At 38.5% G+C, this 18244-nt stretch overlaps 1 protein-coding gene across 1 annotated transcript in view; it reads right to left on the bottom strand.

The window, feature by feature from the left end:
* gabbr2 (gamma-aminobutyric acid (GABA) B receptor, 2) overlaps window positions 1–18244 on the bottom strand; it is a 911705-nt gene that overhangs the window by 236031 nt on the left and 657430 nt on the right. The window contains exons 9-11 of the mRNA XM_028818131.2: window positions 11500–11580; window positions 5639–5789; window positions 2559–2691 (exon numbers count right to left, since the gene is read on the bottom strand). Coding sequence (XP_028673964.1) covers window positions 2559–2691; window positions 5639–5789; window positions 11500–11580 — 365 coding nt within the window. The remainder of the gene's footprint in view (window positions 1–2558; window positions 2692–5638; window positions 5790–11499; window positions 11581–18244) is intronic.

An 18244-nucleotide genomic window follows, 5' to 3' on the forward strand; every position in this document is an offset into this window, starting at 1 on the left:
AGCATTCTGCTCTACTAAACGGAAAATGCAAAAATTGAGATGAACTAAAACTCACGTGTTCCGAATTCCAATGGTCTGGTCTTTTTGTGAGCTGTGAAGCTGCTGTAAGTCGCAACATGCAAGCAAACTTTCATGAACTTTGAATTATTTTGGAATGATGCTTTAATTGCTCAACATTACAACTACCCTTCCCAATGAAATTTTTTGAAATGCATTTAGTCTCAATTTTTAGTTGGGTCAGATTTATCATACATGCAAAATTTCATTAAGAACAACCCAGACATTTTGAACAACATATAGCCTTTTGGTTGCCCAACTATTACAATCCTCTTCCCTTTTTGAAATGCCATATCTGCCTTAAAGGTCAAGTGTCTGAGTATCTGTTTGTACGTACAGGACTATGTTTCTGTTATATGTCAGTGGGTATCAGATTCATAAAAACAGTGCTAATGTTTGTGATGTGCCATCTGTTGGAATGAAAAATGTAATGCATTTTATTACAAGATGTATTACAAAATACATTCCAACAGATGGTGCACTGGAAACTTTAATGTTGAATATGCTGAGGTCTATGTTGATTACTTAGATTTCAGCCTTAGATGGGTAGCACAGCTAGTAGCCTATATTTTAATATGGATCAACAACAACCAATTGATTCAGCCATTTTTGTGTGACTAGAAAACAAACTGATAAACAAATAGACAAAAAAGAAGAGTTATGATCTAAGGCTTGGAATAAGAGTCTCAGTGTGCAAAACAGATAGCATCAAACAAACATAAAAAATTCAAAACACTTCCCAGTAGCCACTTTCGCTATGCTTACCCCTCTGAAGCTGCATTGCAGTAGAATGACCAAGGCAGTAGTAGAAGTACCAGTTCTATCACACGTAAAGTGTACAGTGAAGTTCTTACTTGCACATTTGATCAAGAAATGATATGGCGCCACTCTCTTGTCTCATGATTCATAAGAATGGATTGAATGACATCCAGTCATTAGAATGTCAGGTATATTTTAATGGTAGGGGTTTATAAATTGATATGATTAAGATGTAGTATTATATGTCTTACGGATTTATAATCTACTCACTGTAATGGAATCCTTAAAAAGGCATGCAAGGCAAGGAATGGATGTACGTAGGGTACTGGAAATGGTCTGATCACATCTAGTGTGATGGACAGAGTACAATTCAAACAATGCAAGGTAAAAATCTGACGTTTCAGATCTGGAACTCGCAGCCATAACTTGAATGTTAACTTTTTTCTCATAAAAAGCAGGAAGCTAAAGGGTCTTGTATTATTGCTATTGATGACTAAACACTTCTCCAATTCAATACTCAGTGATGCTCTTGCGTAAAATGTGAAACTTAAGCAACCTGTCTAATGTACATGTGTTGACAGATTTGACATTTGGTTGAAACAAAAACTAAATGGTTGTCAGACACCTTTCTAGAAGGGCAGAGTGGTCTTTAGTGACAGGGTATGAGCATTTCACCTCAATTACCTTTTCAAATGGCCAAGGCTAATTTTTTTTGGTTATGCCAGCTATTAAATGACTTAGATAAATTCTAGGGCTGTGATGATTAACCTTTGATCTTTGAATTGTACAGAAAGTGTCATATTTTTGCTGTTTTTGACGACAATGATCATAAGTCATCACCTAAACAGCATCACGTTTTAAGATGTATTTTTGTTTTCTTTTTTCAACAGTCCATTAATTCTTAACAATTTGATCTAAATAGTGTTTTAGTGGTTTTTTTGTAACCCTGATCTGAAAAATGTATATAGATTATAATATTCTTCACTCTTTTTACACTTTCTGGCTAAAAGTCACTGGTTTTGTTACTCCTCATTTGTCCAGTAACGGCATAAATTGTGTGTTAAGTGGCCACATTAGGAAAAGACATTTGTATTGCAGGATCTGAAGTTCAAAATTAGTTTTTCATCTATAAAGATTTCAATAATCCTGCTGCTTACAGTCCAGATTTTATTACATAGTTATTCGCAGTTCTTCTGAAGACACTTAATCCTACGGGGTCGGGAGGGGTCAGTATCACTGAATGCAAGCCACGAGTCCACCTTTTGTTGGCTCCTTAACTTCACAGATTAAATGTGCACACTGCATGCATTTGTGTGAGAGGAGCTTCTAAAAATGTAGTTAAGAGTTACACAAGATACACTTCTGAATAGAAACCACCAAAAAGTCAGTTGTACCTTGAAAGCAAAGATATTTTCTCATTGAACAAATACTAGAAACACCTGAAAGGCCCTGGAAAATATCATTTCTTGTGAAAAATGTAATTTGGTCCCCTTGTTTGGGGTCTCCTGCGTCTCCTTTGTAGAATATCCTCTTGGTCCAAACATGATTATACCTTATAAATAAGATCTATAGTGACCTGATCCAGTCATCATATATCTTATAATTCTCATACCATTCTAAAATGTGGTATAAATTAAAACTGTAAATTCTGTAAATGACAAGTAAACATCTGAGGCACCAGTAGGAAACTATGTTCATTGCACATCTTCTTTATAATTAATCTTGTTAAAGAAGATACTTACAGTACATAGAGTTTCAAAAACTTTATCAGATACAAATGATCCATCAAGGCCAAAAAGGAAGATCGATGCATAAGATAGCATCCCACCAAGAATAATCAAATTGTTCATATATGGGCTGGACATCTTTATCAGCCTGTAGAAATGAAAATGTACAATGTTAAGACAGAACAATTAAGCAGGTGTCAGCTTCTAACACATCTTAAATTCAATTCAATTTAGTCTTTTTGGGCTCACTGAGTTTTTACGTAATTCTCAAATGTAACTTGTCATTTTATTCTGTAAAATGTGTAAACGAATGTCTCCCTGTTCTTGTAAGGAACACAATTTTACATAACATAACCACAATTTACTTAAGTTGCATTTGGAAGTATTCTTCATATCGAAAATAAGAGTCCACCAGCCAAAAAAGTGAACATTGATTGGAGGAATTGGACACGCCTGATTCATGGAGGTGTTACTGCATCACTGATTTCACCACTGCAATTTGTAGAATGCATGCAAAGGATGCAAAGCCAGAAACACTAATGAACTTTTCAGGGATGAAAAATGCAACAACATATATTTATGCTTTATTTAAAACATTCTTCATTCGTCGTGCTTTCTGTGAAATTTTATATAATATGGTTTATTTCCTACACTGACTTTTTGGCCACTAGCGGTGAGGTCTGTCAGTTCATATTATAATTAAAGTCTACATTGTGATAGAGAAAATATACTCACTGCACAGATTAGGAACACCTCCATCCCTGTTTCTCCATGCAGTTAGTGAATCAGCCAATCAAGTAGCAGCACCATAATGTATAAAATCATGCAGATACAGGTCAGGAGCTACGTCAGGGTTAATGTTCACATCAACAGCAGAATGATGGAAAAAAGTGATCTCAGTGTTTTCAACTTTGGCATGATTGCTGGTACCAGACGGGCAGCTTTGAGTATTTCTGTAACTGCTGATCTGCTGGGATTTCCATATACAGCAGTCTTTAAAGTGTACTCAGAATGGTGTGAAAAACTAAAACCATCCAGTGAATGACATTTCTGAGGACGAAAAAACCTTGCTAATAAGAGAAGACAACAGAGAATGGCCAGTCTGGTTCGAGCTGACAGAAAGGCTACAGTAACTCAGATAACCTCTCTGTACCAAAAAAGCATCTCAGAGTGCACAACATATCGAACCTTGAGGCTGATGGGCTACAATAGCAGACTAAAAGAATAAGTTGAGTTCCACTCCTGTCAGTCAAGAACAGAAAGCTGAGGCTACAGTGGGCACAGGCTCTCCAAAACTGGACAGTTGAAGACAGGAAAAATGTAGGTTGGACTGACAAATCTCGACTTCTGCTGAGGTACACAGATGGGCTGAATTCATATACAAAAACCTGCCTTGTGTCAACAGTCCAGGCAGTTGGTGGTGTAATGGCGTGGGAAATGTTTTCTTGGCATACTTTAGGACCATTAATGCCAATCTATCATTGCTTGCATGCCATGCTCTATTTGATGATTTATGTATGCTCACCATGTGTAACCCTTCATGGCCACAATTCATTTTCTACTGGCTACTTACAGCATGTGCAGTGTGTGGCCGGCTAACTATTCCGGCCCTCACCCCCAGGCAGCCAGATGGAGCTCTCCCAACAGCGTGGACGTTCCCCGAATTCCAGCAGGGCCTCATGGACTTTGTAGTTTATATGCACAGCCCTGCTGGATACCTTGGGGACCACCAGGAGTCGCTGTGGGGAGGCTGCCGGACTCTTACTTGCCCTATAACCCGGAGGTGCGTCATGATCACGTGACAAGAGGAAATGACGTGCTTCCGGGTTGAAGAAAGGAGCTTTTTATCCGACCCGGAAGTGTTCATGATCACATGGACAGAAGGGAGAAACACTTCCGGGTCAGGGTGTATAAAAGGACTGTGGGTAAGCCCAGACACTGAGCTGAGCTGGGAGGGAGGGTGGCGAAGTGTCTGGGAGTGTGGAGGATTGATTATTGTGTTTATTATTAGTTAGTTATATGAGTATTGTGGAGTGGAGGGTGCTTTGTGCACTGTACATTGTCCAAATAAATATTACTATTGGACTTTTACCTGGTGTCTGGAGTGGTCGAAGGGTTCAAGAGGACGGCAAGGGCCTCAATCTGCGACACATGATAATGTGACATGTCACAAAGAAAAAGCTGTCTCAAAGTGGTTTTATTAGCATTGGTTTCAGTGTTCTTCAGTGCCCTTCCCAATCACCAGATCTGATTCAAATGGAACACCTTTGGGATGTGGTAGAACATGAGATCTTCAGCAGAAATGTGCCGCTGACAAATCTGCAGAACTTTGCGTGATGCAGTCATGTTAACATGGACCAGAATCTCAAAGGAATCTTTACAACATACGGTGTAATCCATGCCAAGAAGAACTGCGGCTGTTTTGAGAGCAATAGGAGGCCCTACCCAGCATTAGTATAGTGAGTGCAAATTACTACTTTATTGAAAGCAACATTTCGCATGACAATTAAAGAACAAATCTTGACAAATCTCAAAGGCATTGCATTCACTTTACAAGAAAGAACTTGAGGGTAAGGAAATAGTTCATATTACTGAAGGATGTGTTTTGCCTGCTTCCAAGACTTTGTTGGGACTGTAATCCCATGTCCCAGTGGCATCTGTCCTTATTAGGAGCTTTGGTCACTTCAATCTTTCATGCTTTCGTGAAACACTGAAACATCTAGTTAAATTCAGTCATAACACAGACAAGCTCTTAATCTGGCAAACAGCCATTCCCAAAAGAATGGTGGTGAATCAGCTCTGATATTCAGTTCCACTCAGCTAAGAGGCACTTTTTTTTCCCTCACTATGATATTTAATATCTCTCATGGGAATGCTACTGTCATTTAAATAAGATACTTTTAATGCAAGCCCAAGTCAAATCTGCACAAGTCTTTACTTGTTAGTGTGTCAGATAAATGAGAATATCCAGTAACACGCATGAGCCATTGTTTAGTTTCTTTCAAGTAATATTCAGAAATGGTGTTGTCTGTAGCAGGGACACAAAGGCGACAAGCAATTGCAAGCAAGAAATGGAAGAATAAAGAATATCTTACTTTTGGTTTCTGTTTTTGATGTTGAAGAAGAGGAAAGCACCTGCCATAAACATTCCCAATATAGTAATGGCTGAAAGAATACTGTATAGAGGAAGATTAATTTGTCGTCGCTGGTTTCGAGTGATTGTTTTGTCTTTTGGAGGTTCTAAACCTGTGCATTTAGAAAGGCATAAAGAATAATACTGGTTAATTACAAATTGTCATGTATTCAAAAGAAGTATTAATAAACACTGCTTCAAAGCACACTGTCAGAACTAATGATATAATGGCATGATACAAAGAGTAAACCCATCAATTAAGGAAAAATATAGTAAAAACAAAACTGATAGTTTCTAAGCAATTATTTATACAGATAAAGAAGATGACAATAGGTTTTATTTTGTTTATTGTGAGATTTCTGGCATTTGTGAATTCTGTTCGGAGTAATAAGGGCTGGACCCTATCACTTACCATTAAGTGCAGGGCAGAAGTTATCCCTGGATGGGGCATCAAATACACCACTAGGCGCATTCACACAGACGGACACATTGGGCCAATATAGTCACCAATTACATGTTTTAGGGATGGGTTGGGGTGGGAAAACTGAAGTATCTGGATAAAACCCTGCATGAATACAGTGAGAACCTGCAAACACTGCAGATACGGTAGCTGGGTGGGAATTTGAATCCTAACCACCAAAGTTAAGCGACAGCAGTACTAAATACTGCACCAATGCAACAGTGCACAGGCCTGCTACGATTTATTATATGTTTTCATGAATTTAACGTATGGCACATCTTCACAAATAATGAGTTAGATCACAGGGGTGGGCAATGGCTGTCCTGGAGGGACGCAGTGGCTGAAAGTTTTTGATCCAACTCAGCTGCTAAATTAGAAAACAATCCTGGTCAATAATTTAATTTCATGGCTTGTTTGTGCTTTAACTCTGCCATGTCAGGTCATTCTCATGTCCTAGATTTTTTTTCCTTTCTAAGGATATCATCCAAATGATTTGAAGTCTAAAACGGAGGAGTAATTCTCAGTCCGTCACTTTTTCTCTTCACTTTCCTTCCTAGTATTTAATTAAACCAAATAGTGCTCGATAAATACACAAAGGTATAAATGGAAACCAGCTAAATGGAGAAATGCTGGTTTCTTTTGTCATTTGCATCTTTTTGCTAATAAGGAGCAATTAAAAACTGAGAATACAGTTGTTTAAAACTAAAATAAGCAATAAGGGTTCAAATTTAACAAGTGAGACACCTAAAATGAAGCAGAATTGTTACTTGAGCAATAAGTACATCTTATTAAGCCTTTATGTTGGAACAAAAACCTGCAGCTACTGCGGCCCTCCAGGAACGACTTTGCCCACACCTAAGTTAGAACAAACACAATACCACAAAATAAATGCTAAAGCATCTCGACACGTTCAAACTACAGGAACTTAAACTTGGATTTGAAAGATACGGCCTTACTCATTTTGGATTTGACGGATACGGCGTTGTTCATTTTGGATTTGAAGGATATGGCCTTGCTCATTTTGGGTTTGAAAGATACGGCCTTGCTCATTTTCTTTCCAGATTTTACTCTCTTCAGTTTTTCATTTTTATTTGATTTTGTGCCACTTGGATATTTTTTCAAGATTTAACACAAGTGGAAATGGATAGCCCACATCTTGACAATAAACACAACTTACAGGCAGGTATGGAACTCAGTATACACTGCATATGTACATTTTATTGTTTACAGTGCTGAAACATAGTGGATTTAATATGGCTTTATAGGCATTGATCAAAAGAAAAAGACTGTAACTTTGACTCTGACTGTAATGTCAAAGTGACAACAGATCTTTGTAAAGTAGTCTACTTACAAATACTGTATAAAACACCAAATAATCAACCGCGTAAGTATTCATACCCCTCATATTAGCATTTAGTAGATACCCCTTTCACAGCCATGACAGCCTTGAGTCTGTGTGCGCAGGTCTCCACTCTGCACATCTGGACAATGCAGGTTTTCCCCATTGGTCTTTGCAAAACTGCATAAGCATAGTAGTCATGAGAAGATTACAATGGCATGCTAGTCAAACAAAAATATAATAACATAATAAATACAGCCATTTACTTCAAAATAAATACATGGGAGAAAAACAAAAAAAAAACAAGCAAGACGAGATTCAGCACTCTCCCAGCATTGTAGTTTTTAAGCCATTCCTGTGTAGATTTTGCGGTGTGTTTTTGATAGTTTTGGTCTGACCCTTCTTCCAGCTGACTTTAGAGTCTCCCAGGTGCCTCCTAGTAAATGGTCTGTGCATTCTCACCTTTAAAGTTGCGACTGGTGAGACACCTGAGCAACAGTTGTTCTCCTTCAGAGTTCTCATAGGTCTCTTGGTGGTCTTCCTCACTAGCCTTCTTCTTGCTTGATCACTACGTTTTTGTGGATGGCTGTCCTGTGTAGATTTAGATCTCTGTCACAGTCATTCCATTTCTTAATGATTGATTGATTGTAGTCCAAGGGGTGTTCAGTGGCTTGGATATTTTCTAGTCCCCATTCTCTCTGGCTTGTGCTTTTCTGTTACCTTTTTATGGGGTTTCTTGGAGTGTTCTTTTATCTTCATTGTGCAAGTCAGGCCACCATACTGACACACAACAAGTGGCACTTTCCAGATAAGGTGCATTTAGACAACAATCATTTGAAGCCACTTGACTTGAAAGGTGATCTCACTGAAATAAGTCTGACACTTATAAAATGAATTGGCTCCATGAGTGATGATTATGGTGTGTCATATTAAAGGGGGTGAATACTTATGTGATCAATTATTTTGTCTTTTATATTTGTAATTAATTTAGACCACTTTGTAGAGATCTGTTTTCACTTTGACATTAAAGTCAAAAAAGCAAAAGTAAATCCACACTGATTTAACCTTATACGACACATAACAATAAAATGGGAAAACTTGCAAGAGAGTGAATAATTTTCATAGCCACTGTATGCAGTCTATACTGTATATTGTCACACATGAATGAATTGGGACAACACTCAGGGCTTATTCTCTTCTGTAATACCACTCCGAGAAAGGGGCTGGGATTGGTGTTCACATCTTCTCCCCTTTTTGCCTTTAGAAGGAAGATTGAAGGAAACAGTAAAGTGTGATGTCATTTCTGCTTCTGCCAGTGAACCTGTCTTTTCCTGCTAGGAGCACATTTAGGAAACATCACCACAGGAAGAAGTCAGTTAATCTACAACTCCTGTATGAAGAAGATGTCTTTCTGCAGCACTGACAAACGTTTGGCCAATTCACTTGCCAATTACACGAGTTCACCATTTGTTGCAACATCTCATTATCTTTGTCTTGTTCTTGTTCTCTCTCTCTCCATATATATATGTATATATATATATATATATAAAATCCAACATCTCTCTGTTTGTCTATCTGTCCGGTTTTCATGAGAGAACTACTTAACAGATTTAAATCTGCTTTTTTTCTATAATTTGCTTGAACATTCCAGTTGATTTTGTGCTAAGAATCACAGTTCACTTGCAGGAGTAATATATTCGCTCTAATCCAAGACAGAGGCTGCGGGCTGAGGGGAGGGGGAAGCATGACGTCAGGAGTAGGGAACCGGGCAGGGCCCTCCTCACTCACGTGCTAGCCTCCATTCGAGTCGGTCTACTTCTGTGTTTTGGAGTGTACCTTCCGTCCGTGTAGCTAGTGATACCTGATTGTTTATTGATTTTTAAAGTTTGTCCTGTGTCACTGTTACCCCCACAGCTTCACCCGCGTAGCAGTGAAACAGGACAAACTTTAAAAATATCTAAATAATTATTTTTTTTTATGATTTTACATTAGTGTGCATGTGTATTTTATTTTATTCATCCATACATAGATAGAAGGAAATCTAGTAGGCAAGTTTTTCTCCTTTGGCAAGGGATGACTGGAAACGTCTCCAGACACACATACCCCAGAGGGGAATTTAAGGTTCACAGGAGTGGATCAACAAGGAACAATTTAAACAAGAGAGAGGAACCAAGTAGTTCAGTTTCCTTTCTGTCAGCCAAGGGTGAAGGAACTCCATTTAGGTTTGAGCCCAAGGCGTATCATTTGTAAAATAGGGATTACATTCTTATGGAGCCTGGGCAAAGTCATGGAGGAGTATAGTATTTAAAAGAATCCAATTTCAATAACTGGATTAATTAAGACAAAGGATTCCCCTGTGGAACTGTATATACACCAATCTGATTGTGTTGTACAAATCCTATTAAATGCATCCTCCATTTTGGTATAGATTCTTTATTAAAGCAATGTGAATTTTGATTGGTTTAGCACATCTCAGTGATATATATATATATATATATATATATATATACCAGGGTGCAGATGGCAAGGGGTCTCTTTTCTTCCCATAAGGGGACCCAGGCCGTTGGTACACCACAGAGAAAGAAAAGGACCCGAGAAAAGAAGATGGGGACTCCAAACAGTGTGCAGAATGAGCCCATCGGCTTAAAGGCAGTCGAGAGCCACGCTGCAGAGGGGCAGAGCCACCAGCTACCCTCAGCTGGGCAGACAGCGGAGCAGGTGTTTCCAGCCTGTTTCCGAAACCGGAGGGCACAAAATAGAGGGGGGCGGCGTTGCTATAATTGTAACCATAATGGCCACGGCAGGAAGTGTTGTCCCTGGAGGATGCCCGGGGAATGCAGGCGTCTGGGCAGCACCTCCTGGTCTGTTCATTTTGTTTTGGCAGGACAGAGCCGTGGACTGAAGAATGCCAACTCCCCTTCCTGGAGAGGACCAGCCCTCGCAGGACCAGCCTCTATGCCCCTCAGGGCACAGCTGAGAGGGGGGTACTGTGGCAGGCGGCTGGGACGCCCCTTTGACACTGGATCCGGGGGAACACCCATGGGCTACACCCTACGTTCCCCAGAACATTTGGTGGCAGCCTCCCTGGGTTGCATCGGGGCCACAATGGTGGAACACTGGAGCTCAACCCTGTTGGGCTCCATGGCCACCACCAGGGGGAGGTGCATGGCTTAACGAAACCATGTGGGCTGGACTGCAGCCACCCTCATAAGTACAGCCTGAAGTAGGTCAACGAGCATCTGCTGCACTTCCGGGGGTGCTATAAAAGCAGCCTGCAGCCACTACTCGAGGCGGCAGAGTCGGGAGGAGGAGGACGAAGCTGCCTGGGAGGACAAGTGGAGGAAAAATAGTGTGGTTTGGGGTGATTTACTTTGTGTGTTATTTTGGGACTGTGTTGGGCCTGTGAGACACAGGGAAGACATGCCCCATGGCTGAACAAAAATAAAAACCATTTTTCATTTATTTCTACACATGTCTCTGCGTTCAGTCTGTGTCGGGTCGACGCCTAAATAGTGCCTTTGCCACTATATATATATATATATATATATATATATATATATATATATATATATATATATATATATATATATACTGTATATGTATGTATTTGGTATTTGTGTAAATATACAGAAAATATCTCTGTTCATCCATCCATGCACTTTCTCATCTGTTCATCCACTATTCATGCAGTATTAGTAGTAAGGCATCAAACGTAGATAAGGGGCTATTCAATCACAGGACAGACTTACAAACACACCCTTACTTAAATTATGTGTGAGGGGTACAAATTTAGGTCACCAATTTTTCAACATGCACATCTTTACCTTTTATTCTAACATTTTGTATAGATTTTTGACATCTAAATGATATGGTATCTTCTCAGACTGCCTGGCTGATGCCCCATAGTAACAAACTTTAGCATTCTATATTTATATCTCTCAGCATGGAGTGACCTTTGACCTGTTTTTCTAATCGTACAGATTAAGCAGTAATCTCATCTTTTTGTTTTACTTTGTTTCCTTACCTTGAAACCTAATTGTGTTATTAATAAGTTCCAGCACATCAGCGATCGCATTGTATTCTCCCACCTTCACTTCATGGCCTTCTAAAAAAAGAAAAAGATAAAAAAAAGAAATGAAAGTCACATTTAAAATGCCCAAAATTAATTAATTAAAATTACTTGCATGGTAAAAATTACTTTGACAGCTTTTTCTGATTTGCAAAGCATTTTAACTCCAGGGAATAAAGACATCATGTGCTTATAATGTACAGCATAGTACTTACCTTTTTTCCTGAGGCTTTCAATTAAGAAATCATCACCCATTATAAGAGGGATTATCATTTCTATTGTGGTAATGCACACACTATGCTTTTAGGAATGACAATCTACGTACACAGAGCAGGCTTGACCAAGCTCGGGATACAAAACACTCATTTATTGTAATACGCTTTGTGACATTATGCTGTACACCTTTTCACTGGAAACTTCAGTGTTAGAAAAAAAGGCTTCTTCAACTAAAAAGAGTTCCCAACAAATTAAATATTGTAGAAAAGTAAACAGAGTAAGCACTCCATTAGCACTCTCTAGTACAGGTCTCCAAGCAACCTTTCACTAGACAAAGTGAATGCAGAAAATGGATCTATTAAGGAACAAGTGAGTCGTAGTGGACTCTTCACTATCAACTTCCAGATTGTGTTCACAAGCCATTATAAAGATGAACAGAATGTTACATTATATAGCAAGACATGTAGAGTACAAGTCAAAGGAGGTTATGCCTAAGATTTTAACGCATCGGTGAGTCCTCCTCTGGAGTACTGAGTTCCGTTTCGGTTTTCAGGCTTTAAAAAAAGACAGCAGTGCTAGAGAAAGTCCAGAGGGGGCGACTAAACTGAGAATGGGACTAAGCAGTATGAGCTATGAGGAGAGATAAAGGAGTTGAACGTCTTCGCTTTTAGCAAAATGAGATTAAGAGGTGACGTGACTGAAGTGTTTGAAATTATGAAAGTGGCTCGAGACTGTTACTTAAACATCAGTTCAACAATATGACAGGGGTACAGTTGCAAACTTGTTAAGGATAAATTTTGCGTAAACGTTAAAAAGTTTTTCTGTACACAAAAAACTATAGACACATGGAATATGTTACCAAGCACTGTAGTGGAAAGCAGGAATTTAGTGACCTTCAAAACTTGACTTGATGTTATTTTGGAGTAATTAGGCAGATAGGACTGGCAAGCTTTGTTGGGCTAAATGGCCAGTTCTTTGTCAAATTATTTTCCAAAGTTTTAATACCCAAAAAGTGGATAAATTGATTTTTTTTAAAATAGTATGTCTTTTACAGTAAAATCTCTTTTCAAAATAAAACAGTTTATTTCTGGTGAAAAATGTTCTTGTTGGGTGGCACGGTGGCGCAGTGGGTAGCGCTGCTGCCTCGCTGTTGGGAGACCTGGGGACATGGGTTTGCCTCCCGGGTCCTCCCTGTGTGGAGTTTGCATGTTCTCCCCGTGTCTGCGTGGGTTTCCTCAGGGTACTCCGGTTTCCTCCCACAGTCCAAAGACATGCAGGTTAGGTGCATTGGCGATTCTAAATTTTCCCTAGCGTGTGTTTGGTGTGTGGGTGTGTGTGCATGTGCCCTGTGGTGGGCTGGCTCCCTGCCCGGGGTTTGTTTCCTACCTTGCACCCTGTGTTGGCTGGGATTGGCTTCAGCAGACCCCCGTGACCCTGTGGTTGGGATATAGCGGGTTGGATAATGGATGGATGGATGGAAAATGTTCTTGTTTAATTTTTGAAGAAAAAAACTAATTGTTGTAATGTCCATAATCCTGAGTTCAAGTCTCATTATCAGTTGCTGTTTGCATGGAGTCTGCACATGAGTTGGTTGTTTCTCTGGGTACTCAAGTTTTCTTCCCACAGTTTAAAGTCAATTTGCAAGAATGTTAGCTTTGTATGAGTGCAAGTGTGTATTTTTGAAGAAGACGGCTTTGTCCTGTTCAGGGATCCAGTCTTGTGAAGCCAGGATAGGTTCTGACATCATTTAATACTCTGAGTTGGATTAAGTGGGCAAGACAATTGTAGTTCTTCTTTAAAAATGGCAGCCCTGTGTTTATACATAATACTGATTAGGTACTTACTGTATGACAAAATAAATCAATAAATAAAATCAATGCAGTTAATGAGAAATGTTTATTTAATATTGCATTCATTCTATAAAGAGTTGTAAGCTTAGTAATATTCTGCCTTTGTGTAGTTTTGTATTTTCAGTTTCTTCTTAGTATTTTATTAAGATTCTGTTCTTTGTGTTTTACTACTGGCACATTACACATCTGTCTTAATATCATTCTTTTCATCTCCTCAATATTTGCTGGGCATATAATAATACTTGCTGCATGATATTAACATGAAGTCACATTTTATTAAAAAAAAAAGTAAAGCTGCACTTTGGTTAATAACTTTTCCGTGTTATTAATACTGGGTAAATAAATGTCAAAGCATATGGAGAATCAAAAAACAGGAATTACTTTTATACTGGAAGAAAATGAATATCAAAAAACTTCTATATCATGTACCTTGGGATTTTTAGGGACCAGGGCCGGGCACTTTCTGGGCATTGTGGAATGGTCAGTGGGGCAGAGGAGACATTGTCATGTCAAGTGTGGGGCAGATCAGACTCGCCAACCTGTGCATCCCAGCATTCATATTTCTATCATTCTTTGAGTTTACAACTAGCAATGCAGCTAAAACAGTTGCTCTCAAACTTGGTCCTGAGTTCCCCATTTGGCTACAGGTTTTTATTTTGTTTTGTTTCTATTTGAATTGCTAGCCTAATTAAGCAAGCCATCATTTCCCAGTTTCTATGTTTTGAGGTCAATGTAGAAACTACAAAATTAAGTTAGATAAATATTTATTAGAGAATCTAGTGGCTGACCCACCATTTATTTATGTTACATTGGGATCATTTTTACACCTGATTTTTAAGATTTTCACCCCATCATCATGATTTTCATTCTAATGAGCACACTAATGGATATGACATTGAAGTAGTTGCAGCCTTTCAGCAGTCAGTGTCATTTGTCCAGGTGTCTACTGCACTCGATTTTAATTGTATTTTTATTATACAATTAAGGGAGACAATCACACAGAAAAAAAGGAAATTAACAAGAAAACAATAAAGTAGAGATAAACATTTAAAGCTGTAACAAAATCACAAATACTTTTTAAATAAAAATCTCACTTCTGTTCTTTACTGAATACAGAATAAGAGACATGCAAAAAGACCAGCTAACGATGAGATCAATTAGAGGGAAAATCTGCAGCCACAAGGGGTTCTCTAGACTTTAGAGTTTAAGAACCACGGAGTAAACATCCAGGACTGTGACCATTTTCAGTGGCGGCAATGCTCACCCTGGCACACTGCTCCTGATAACTGTGTATTGAAATCTATTTACTATTAAAAGAAATGTATTTAGTATTTTCAGTTAGAGACCCTTTAAAACATGATAGTGAAAGAATCTTTTGCTTTGTTTCTTGACTTTTATTTTTGCTTCCATACATTTGGGCCTCCTGCCTGTCTAGTTGCTGCTCTGCTGTGCACCTTATGCACTTTCTTCTTCTTCAGAATAGAGGAAGACACATTTATGAAGACTTTGGTGCAGGGATTTCTTCTTAGCCTCTATGTTTTTACCTTCTGTCATGGTAGCACTACTGATATGACTCTGCGGGTCTCAACTGTAAATGGGCTTTCTGTAGTCTGCCTAAGGATTAGTCAAAGAGCGCCAAACCCAGAAATAACCAGAAGGAGAATGATTTATTAGTTATGTTTTAATGAGAACTGTACTCTGTAATGTTCAATATCTTATATATTGTAACAGATCACTTATTAAACCAGAACTTACGTTTTTTGGTTATCTATTTTCCATGTTCCTATCCTCTTTAATAAAATCCCTGTGTGTGTTCAGGTGTGTGTGTGTGTGTGTCTTCTGGTGAAGTGCGCATGCGCGGGGCACGGTGCGATGCTTCAAAGGCCGCCTGACGTGTCACACAAGACAGAGAGGGCGGGACCTATAAAATATCGTGCGGCTGATCCAATCGGATTTCGGTAAATGAGGTAAGACCTAAAACATAACGCATGAAAAATCCAATCAGGTACTGAGACGCGGAGACCAGCTTCCCCAAAGAGGTGGGATTAGTGTTTGTTGTTCACTCTGAGGATGTCAGATTTGCGATTAACAAACTTGGCCCGGTAAAGTGTTTTCCTAAATATACGAATTTTCATGATATTACAATAGGATGACTTTTAAAAGTAGATTTATTTTCGCGCACATAAAATCCGTTGCTGGGTAGACGCCATACATACAATAATCAGCTGTACGCCAGCACAGATTAAAATACTTGCTGGTGAGACGTATTACTGTGAGAGAAAATTAAAGGCACACAATACAGTGATGCATATTACAGCCACATACAAGCCAGTATTACTGTAACAGAAAATAGACGGTCCTTTGCCATTTAATACAGACTGTTCCTACTAATGTTTATGCACTACTATTCTAGCGTCCGTTATTGTAACGGGCTTAATGTCTAGTTTATATAAAATATGTTTGGGTAATTGTTTAAGGTAAAATTTGAACTTTCTTAACATTCATCTTCCATTTCCTATTTACTTTATATCCTAAAGTTTTTATAAATTTTATAATTAAGACTTTTTTTTTTGAAAAGGCTCAGAAGTTGCTCCACACTTGCCGAACAGTGGGCACAGATTTCCTAATACAGAATTTTGAACCATGAAAACTCTGATATGAAAAGGCAGCTTAATATCCATGGTATTAGTAATGGGCTTCAATCTTCATGGTTCCTTTCAAAAATCTACAAAATATGAAACAGATCTAGGTTGCTTAAGTCGCAGAAGACAATACTCATCATACAGCCAGTTTATCACACATCAGGCATGACTAATACATAGGACAGGTGTGACAGTTGAGAGGAGCAATTAAATAAAAGTGACCCAACAATTTCATACTTCCCAGCTATGTAGCTGCAAACTCTGCCTGCTCCTGTTTTTCAACTGAAAACAAATTAGGGTGCAAAATTGTCAATTTTTTCACAAAGCATTATGTGTGAAGAAGAGGAAAAAAGCCTCTTCTAACAATGATTGCCTTAGTTTAATTCAGGTATTTATTTATATTATCCTCAGTTAAAAATGTAATATTAAGACACTTTGAATAAAATTTTAAATGGAATTATATTTAATAAACGGCAATAAACGCTTAAAAATATGTAGTTAAAATCATGATACATTAAACTCTCTGTGCTCTATTAGTACTCCTGAATGAGCCCTCATCCGCCATGATAATCAAGTCAACATGCGATCCTCTCTTCTGCTGCTTCCTAATACTTATAGATGCTCAGTATAAAGGAGGTAGCATGCTCACTAGTGATGAGCAAGCCCCTTTGATTTCACTTCTCCTCGAGCTCTGCAAAAGCATGGAAATGTTCGGTAACATCGCCGAACTTTGTAACATGCACTGAAGTCAATGGGGAAGGAAAATCTGAACTAGTTTTGAGTGGATGATAATGCTGCAATGGTCTGTTAAGTGTCCCTGGGCATTAGTGAAGCATCTGAAAACTATGCTGTACAGATTATTGAGGCCAAATAATGACCTGGACTGTGAGAGTGAGTGCTAACCACTGGGCCACAGTACCTCCCTGAGATACAATTAATAGAATTAAATATCAGAATGGTAACATTCCTTGTAGACAGTGGCAAACAGGAAGCACAAATTCATTAAGGATTTGCTCCCCACAGAATTTAATAACAGTCACCTCTTTTGAACTGAAAAATATCTTTTTGGTTTTTTTTTTTTCCCTTGCCAGCTCATTGCCACTGCAGCCAAATACGTACAACACTAAACCACGTGGATTCTTCATTCCTTTCTGTGTACATCAAAAGCACAGCACTCTGGGCAATACTACTAAAGGGGTAGGCTCATGTATTACACACAGTTCACATACAAGTCCATAAAAATAGACATCATCTTTAAGACATGAATACAGTTTTTGTCTGTGAATGCATTTTGTGGTAAATGTAATTGAAAGTTTTCCACTAATTTTTAACATATCAGTAAAACAATTTTTATTAAATCCATAACAGCAAAGGAATTTAATCCGGTGTAGCAGTTGATCTGGGATATATTCAACTACTAGGATCAGCATTATTTACTAAAGTGTCTGTCTCATCCAACATTAGCTGCTAAAGCTCTGTAATGTCACATGGGCCTCACAAAGCATCATGGGGAGCTGGGATAAAAAGTAATTCTAAGCCAACCACACAGATTTTTTTTTTCAGGAAAATATTTTGTAAACAAGGTCATCAGTTAGCCTAGCAAATTCACTGTGAAAAACAATTCGGCAAATTTCACTGGTCAACATTAATACTCAGTCAGAACTCCTACAACTTCCTGATTACTTTATCAAGCAGAACATTACTATCCTGATTCCTTTATTCAAATGTTTTTTTGCTACAATTGTCTTTTAGGCAATGTCAGAATGAAAAGGTGTAGCTAAATTTGTGATACAGTCTAGATATCAGTATTTCTTTAATCTAAGTCAGGGTAGTAAAGGACCAGAGCCTTTTCAAAAATCACCAGGCGCAATGTCAAAAATAATCCTGAAGCTGATGCCAGTATATCACAGCTCACACTTGTACAAAAGCCCTCTTAGTCACTCACACCAAGCCAACTTAATTTCATTAAACACCTAATCACATCACCTTTAG

Source organism: Erpetoichthys calabaricus, chromosome 13 (assembly GCF_900747795.2).
Source record: "Erpetoichthys calabaricus chromosome 13, fErpCal1.3, whole genome shotgun sequence".
In the NCBI taxonomy this organism is placed as follows: Eukaryota; Metazoa; Chordata; class Cladistia; order Polypteriformes; family Polypteridae; genus Erpetoichthys; species Erpetoichthys calabaricus.